The 7,312-nt window shown below is 40.9% G+C and overlaps 2 protein-coding genes across 2 annotated transcripts in view; both read left to right on the plus strand.

Moving 5' to 3' along the window:
• The window catches only part of LOC133662934 (RNA polymerase II-associated protein 3-like), a 21,873-nt gene extending 14,697 nt beyond the window's left edge, over nucleotides 1-7,176 (plus strand). Inside the window, exons 10-17 of the mRNA XM_062067145.1 lie at nucleotides 13-134; nucleotides 210-280; nucleotides 742-828; nucleotides 896-1,029; nucleotides 1,108-1,252; nucleotides 4,385-4,482; nucleotides 4,543-4,643; nucleotides 7,000-7,176. Of these exons, the coding sequence (XP_061923129.1) occupies nucleotides 13-134; nucleotides 210-280; nucleotides 742-828; nucleotides 896-1,029; nucleotides 1,108-1,252; nucleotides 4,385-4,482; nucleotides 4,543-4,643; nucleotides 7,000-7,085 (844 nt within the window). The 3' untranslated portion in view covers nucleotides 7,086-7,176. The remainder of the gene's footprint in view (nucleotides 1-12; nucleotides 135-209; nucleotides 281-741; nucleotides 829-895; nucleotides 1,030-1,107; nucleotides 1,253-4,384; nucleotides 4,483-4,542; nucleotides 4,644-6,999) is intronic.
• LOC133662466 (FYVE, RhoGEF and PH domain-containing protein 4-like) overlaps nucleotides 1-7,312 on the plus strand; it is a 205,945-nt gene that overhangs the window by 141,110 nt on the left and 57,523 nt on the right. The window lies entirely within an intron of this gene.

Consider the following 7,312-nt stretch of genomic DNA (forward strand, 5'->3'; position numbering starts at 1 on the left):
ACTTTCTTATAGATTCAAGGAGGCTGAAGAAGACTGCACCAAGGCCATCACTTTGGACAAGACTTACTCCAAGGCCTTGGCGCGCCGAGCCATGGCACGAGTGGCGTTGGGGAAGCCGGAGGAGGCCAAGCGAGGTGCGCTCAACACTGCCCTCTACAGGCAACAACTCCCATTATGTCAATGTTGACAATTGCTGCACACAAATGCAGATTTCCAGGAGGTGCTGAAGCTGGAACCGGGGAACAAGCAGGCCTTGAACGAGCTCCAGAAACTCCAATTTGTAAGTCTAAAGATGTGAGCTCTAGTAGTGAAAGTCTTATCCCTTTTTTTAGCGTGACTTTGTCCACAAAGAGGATATCAACAGACAATTCTGTTCTGGGGAAAGGAATGTTCCTGAATGTGTGGATGTAATGCATGTTTTCCTTTTAGTATGATAATTAGAGCTATTTAGCAATTTACATTTACATTGATGGCATTTGGACACTTTTGTCCAAAGCGACTTACCAGTCTACCCTGAGCACTTGGTCCACCACCTTATCTATTCCTTCAGGTTATGTATTACAATATATAAAACACATATATATATATATATATATATACATGTTAATTAATTGATATTTTATTTCCAGAATGCCACCAGCAAGGAGAGAGAGTGTTAATCCAGCTATTTACTGTCCATTCCATGTTCAACAAAATGATTACCTGCGCATTAATACCAGTGTTTTTGTGGTGTGGTGTCAGGATAGCGTTCCCGACGGCTTTCTGCAAACATCCGGCCACAGGACAACGGTGCAGCCCGTAGACAAAGCAGCTCATCTGCGCTCCACAGTGAGTCAGTTATCTTGTTTTCCCCCCGTTGTGCACCTTTTCACACGTCCCTTCTAATTGTGCTCAGAAACCTTTGAGGAGGATGGACGTAGAGGAGGTCAGTGGTAAGGTGGCGGTACCCCAAGTGCAGTCAGGCGGGCCACAGGAGGCGGCGAGGGACCCCGAGGGCGGTTCTTGCTCTATGACAGACACCCAAAACCCGTCAGTTGAACAATCTTCATGATATTTGAAAGCCCAATCGTGCTGTTATTGAAATCAAATGTCTGTTTTGTCATTAAGAGAGCTGACAAGCACACAAAGCGAAGAGGAAACTGTCCATCCTCCATCCGTCCCGCTGCCTCCTCCAGCCTGCAGAAGTTTTCAGTTCGAAGCCGACCTCCGCACGATTGGGAACCAGCCGGAAGTGGTGTACAGATACTTGAAGGTAGGGCTGGGCGATATGGCCTTTTTTTAATATGTGGATATTTTTAGTCCATGTCACGATACACCATATATATGTGGATATGTTTAGTCCATGTCACGATACACCATATATATGTGGATATGTTTAGTCCATGTCACGATACACCATATATATGTGGATATGTTTAGTCCATGTCACGATACACCATATATATGTGGATATGTTTAGTCCATGTCACGATACACCATATATATGTGGATATGTTTAGTCCATGTCACGATACACCATATATATGTGGATATGTTTAGTCCATGTCACGATACACCATATATATGTGGATATGTTTAGTCCATGTCACGATACACCATATATATGTGGATATGTTTAGTCCATGTCACGATACACCATATATATATATGTGGATATGTTTAGTCCATGTCACGATACACCGTATATATGTGGATATGTTTAGTCCATGTCACGATACACCATATATATGTGGATATGTTTAGTCCATGTCACGATACACCATATATATGTGGATATGTTTAGGCCATGTCACGATACACCATATATATGTGGATATGTTTAGTCCATGTCACGATACACCATATATATGTGGATATGTTTAGTCCATGTCACGATACACCATATATATGTGGATATGTTTAGTCCATGTCACGATACACCATATATATATATGTGGATATGTTTAGTCCATGTCACGATACACCGTATATATGTGGATATGTTTAGTCCATGTCACGATACACCATATATATATATGTGGATATGTTTAGTCCATGTCACGATACACCGTATATATGTGGATATGTTTAGTCCATGTCACGATACACCATATATATGTGGATATGTTTAGTCCATGTCACGATACACCATATATATGTGGATATGTTTAGGCCATGTCACGATACACCATATATATGTGGATATGTTTAGTCCATGTCACGATACACCATATATATGTGGATATTTTGCCTTAGCCTTGAATGAACACTTGATGCATATAATCACAGCAGTATGATGATTCTATGTGTCTACATTAAAACATTCTTCTTCATACTGCATTAATATATGCTACTTTTAAACTTTCATGCAGAGAGGGAAACCACAACTAAAAGTGTATTTATGAAACAGTGATTAAGCAGTGGCACAAACATTCATGTAATTTCCAAAACAGAAAGTGCAAGATTGTCAGAGACATTTTAAAACAAGCTATGAGTGCACTTTTGTGCATGATGTCACTAAGATGACATATCAAAACAACACTAAATTAAAGTGCACTTTTGGTACAGAATGCCACTACAATAGTTTAAAACTAATAAAGTGCACTTTTGTGCATGATGTCACACAAGATATTTCAATAAGTGTCAAATAAAAATGAGCTGCATAATAGGAAATCAAATAGTGTATGTCCTTCGCTATGTGGTAGGTTCCTGCGGACGTTATCTCCTTCTGTTGTTGATTTTTGTTTGAAATTTTTCTTCATACGGTGTTGATGTGGAAATGGTTGCTTGGGCATTTTGTTGGTGTGGCACCGGCCGAGATGTTGACATGCAGAGTTTCAAGCACTCTTCATTCTCTAGCGGGTGACTTTTCAAATGATGCTACATATTAGCAGTAATGCTACTTTTTGTAGCAACGCTTTTGCCCCACACTTGACAAACAGGCTAGACTACTGCAACGCACTTCTTGTGGGGATCCCCAGCAAGAACATTCAGAAGCTGCAATACATACAGAATACTGCTGCTAGGATCCTGATGAGAGTGCGGAAATATGACCACATCACCCCAATTCTCAAATCCCTTCACTGGCTTCCTGTTCCACTCAGGATTGAATACAAAGTATCCCTACTAACCCACCAGTGCCTCCATGGTAATGCCCCCCTCTACCTCAAAGAACTACTCACCCCCAAATACTCCACACGACACCTCCGCTCCGGACAGGCTAACCTCCTCCAACCTCCGTGGACAAAGCTACAAACAATGGGAGCTCCCAGTCTGTGGAACGCTCTACCTGACCACCTGAGGGCACCACAGACTGTGGATGCTTTTCAAAAAGGCTTAAAAACCCTTCTTTTAAAAAAAGCCTTTTTTAGATATATGCATACTAGTTCTAGCTATTAGGCTGTTCTAGTTTTAAGAGAGCTCCTCCAACCTCCGTGGACAAAGCTACAAACAATGGGAGCTCCCAGTCTGTGGAACGCTCTACCTGACCACCTGAGGGCACCACAGACTGTGGATGCTTTTAAAAAGGCTTAAAAACCCTTCTTTTAAAAAAAGCCTTTTTTTAGATATATGCATACTAGTTCTAGCTATTAGGCTGTTCTTGTTTTTATTTTTTTATTATCTTTTTATTTTTATTTTTATTAATACACTGTAGCACTTTGAGGTGGTTTACTCAATGTAAAATGCTTTTTACAAATAAAATCTATTATTATTATTATTACAAATTACGGTTGTCTGTTCAACATCTTCCCGCTTGAAGCCAAACCACCGCCAGACAATGGACGCCCGTGCTGTTTTTCTTGGAATTAATTCTTCCTTCATTTGTTACCAGATTGGCACCTTCTTTCTTTCTCTCGTATTACCACTCGCACCACAGCTAACGTTACCCATGTGACGTATGTAAGAAGGTGCGCTTGTTTTATGTCTCTGTGAGAAGGAGAGACAAGAAAGAGTGAAGTGAAGTGAAGTGAATTATATTTATATAGCGCTTTTCTCTAGTGACTCAAAGCGCTTTACATAGTGAAAACCCAATATCTAAGTTACATTTAAACCAGTGTGGGTGGCACTGAGAGCAGGTGGGTAAAGTGTCTTGCCCAAGGACACAACGGCAGTGACTAGGATGGCGGAAGCGGGAATCGAACCTGCAACCCTCAGGTTGATGGCACGGCCACTCTACCAACCGAGCTATACCGCCCCCGAGTGATAAAAGCCTGTAGTGTAATGCCCGCAGCTAAATATCAATATACCAATATCACCATATAGTCATTTTCTATATCGCAGAGAGACAAACCCGCGATATATCCAGTATATTCCATATATCGCCCAGCCCTACTTGAAGGTGCAACCTCCTGCTTCACTGCGATGTCATTTCCACTCTGAAGCATTTGTGTTGTCTTGCACGCAGCAAATCAAGCCCGAGGCGTACGCGCACATCTTCCAGAGCTCCCTGGAACCAAACATCCTGAGTCAGATCCTGCAGACGCTGCGGGACTTCTACGTCCGGTGAGTTCCGGCGCATTGTGCCACCCGCCGCTCGGCAGTAACGTCCGACGTATCGTGCAGGAACGAAGCCGCGGGCGTCACGATGGACATTCTGAAGAGTCTATCGAGCGGGAGGCGCTTCGACACGGCCGTCATGTTCATGTCTTCCTCAGAGAAGAAAGGTGGGACACCATCGACTCTTATTAAGGCCCAAGCTGTTTGTTTACATGCTTTTTTTTATTTCCCTTTGCTATTTGGGCTTATTGGACCCTAATTAGAATAAAAACTAAGAATCATCTTTTGAAATTATGTACGTAGTCCATAAGTACACAAATGTGTACTTCATGTTTAGTGACATGCTAATTCTTATTTTTACACTTTTTTATTTTTCCAAATTTCATTGTATGTTATATTCTTCTGACACCACCAGATGGCAGTATAGTGTCCACATAAGCGGCCATAAGACCCCAATTCAGTAGTGTACACAATTTTGGAAATAAAAGCTAAAAGGTGCTGTCCACGCATGTGGCCACTAAGCCTTTAGAGGTTTTAAATATGCAAAGAAAGGCAAATAACGGATTTAAACCCTATACAGTGCCTCTTGCGGTTATTTAACACATTTTCAGTTCAGTTTTACACATTAGAAGATGTATTTTTCCCATATATTGTGAAGTGAGTTATTTACACAGAATTATTCTGTAAATGTTTATTTAAATACCTTCATTTTATTCCACGGCAGTAAAACGGCTGATCAAACAAAACATAAGTCATGGTCATGGACCCGCTAGCTGCGCGAGCTTTTCTCTCCAATCAGCTAAGACAGAGTTAATAACTCCAAGGCAACTTTTTGGTGAATTTACTGAGGAATTTGTGAAAGTGAAACAACACAAAAAGAATGCCATTGTAAGTTATAATACTAACACAGACACTCGTAAATGTGTTAGCGTATTAGCTGATGCTAAAGACTTCGTTGCATTACGGTAGCATGCGTAAAAAGACTCCTACTGACATCAAACATGGGACGGTTTAGTAAGTACCAATTGTTTTAGTTGTATTGTAAAACTTATAACCGTTCCTTTGAGTGTTGAATGAAGAATCCATACAAGTAAAAACGCTATGGATGTCTAATGCGGATGCTGTATCGCTCCGTTGTGGTGAAGAAGGAGTTGAGCCGGAAGGCAAAGCTCTCAATTTACCGATCGACCCACGTTCCCATCCTCACCTATGGCCATAAGCTTTGGGTTATTTGTATAAAAAAATACAAAAAAGTATGACATTTTTAAATGTAATTAATTTCATTGACAAGCAATTGTATTATGGTCATACTCTTGTTTGCTCGCGGCTAGGATTTCAGTACTATTGAAGATCTTTGCTCCTTCTCAACTATGTGGTGATATTCTTTTCACAAAATACAACCAATAGTACGTTAATGTTTAATCTTACTTGTGAAAAATAATCCCCCGATTCCTGTTTTCAACAGTCCACTCATTTGAGCAGGAAAACGCTGAACACCATCTTTGTTTTCTACCTGTCAACTGTCAGTTTAGCATCTTTGTTGTCTACCTGTCAACTGTCAGTTTAGCATCTTGGTTTTCTACCTGTCAACTGTCAGTTTAGCATCTTTGTTTTGTACCTGTCAACTGTCAGTTTAGCATCTTTGTTTTCTACCTGTCAACTGTCAGTGTAGCATCTTTGTTTTCTACCTGTCATCTGTCAGTTTAGCATCTTTGTTTTCTACCTGTCAACTGTCAGTTTAGCATCTTTGTTTTCTACCTGTCAACTGTCAGTTTAGCATCTTTGTTTTCTACCTGTCAATTGTCAGTTTAGCATCTTTGTTTTCTACCTGTCAACTGTCAGTTTAGCATCTTTGTTTTCTACCTGTCATCTGTTGGTTTAGCATCTTTGTTTTCTACCTGTCATCTGTCAGTTTAGCATCTTTGTTTTCTACCTGTCATCTGTCAGTTTAGCATCTTTGTTTTCTACCTGTCAACTGTCAGTTTAGCATCTTTGTTTTCTACCTGTCAACTGTCAGTTTAGCATCTTTGTTTTCTACCTGTCAACCGTCAGTTTAGTATCTTTGTTTTCTACCTGTCAACTGTCAGTTTAGCATCTTTGTTTTCTACCTGTCAACTGTCAGTTTAGCATCTTTGTTTTCTACCTGTCAACTGTCAGTTTAGAATATTTGTTTTCTACCTGTCAACTGTCAGTTTAGCATCTTTGTTTTCTACCTGTCAACTGTCAGTTTAGGCTGCTCGCCGGCTCCTCATCACCACTTCAAGATGGCGGCCCAATTTCTCGTGTCACAGCAGCCAATGCTGCGTCTACTTATAACATGTCTATGGACACCCCTGCTATAAAAGTACTAAACTCGGTACCTATCCATAGTCCTGGGTAAATACAACGCGCGGCCCAATACTGCTTTTCAAAAAAGCAACAAATCTAGCGACATCACGTATTGCTCTTCTCAACGAGCAGCGGGTGCTGCTGTGTTTTTTTTCCATTAGTCTTTTTTAATGCATGGCCTTCTCCCTCCCGCAGTGCTTCAAGAAATATTCGACTTCCTGCTTCAAGCTGACCTGGACAGATCATCCGTGGCGTCCCTGCAGAAGAAGTATGGCGTGTGACCTGTGTATTACTCAGATTAGGGTGCGTTCAGGGACACCGTGGTATAGTAACGCCCTACCGCACACCCCCAGTTGCTGCATTGAACCCATCATGAAATAAAAATAGATTTTTTTAACGCTTTGCTCACTCTTTTTACACAAGATGAGGTCACTGGAATGACGTCACACTGTATTATACAAATCACATTTATTAGAAAAAATAACCATAGAAAATAGTTTTGTGGTGT

This window comes from Entelurus aequoreus, linkage group LG12 (assembly GCF_033978785.1).
Source record: "Entelurus aequoreus isolate RoL-2023_Sb linkage group LG12, RoL_Eaeq_v1.1, whole genome shotgun sequence".
NCBI classification, from domain to species: Eukaryota; Metazoa; Chordata; class Actinopteri; order Syngnathiformes; family Syngnathidae; genus Entelurus; species Entelurus aequoreus.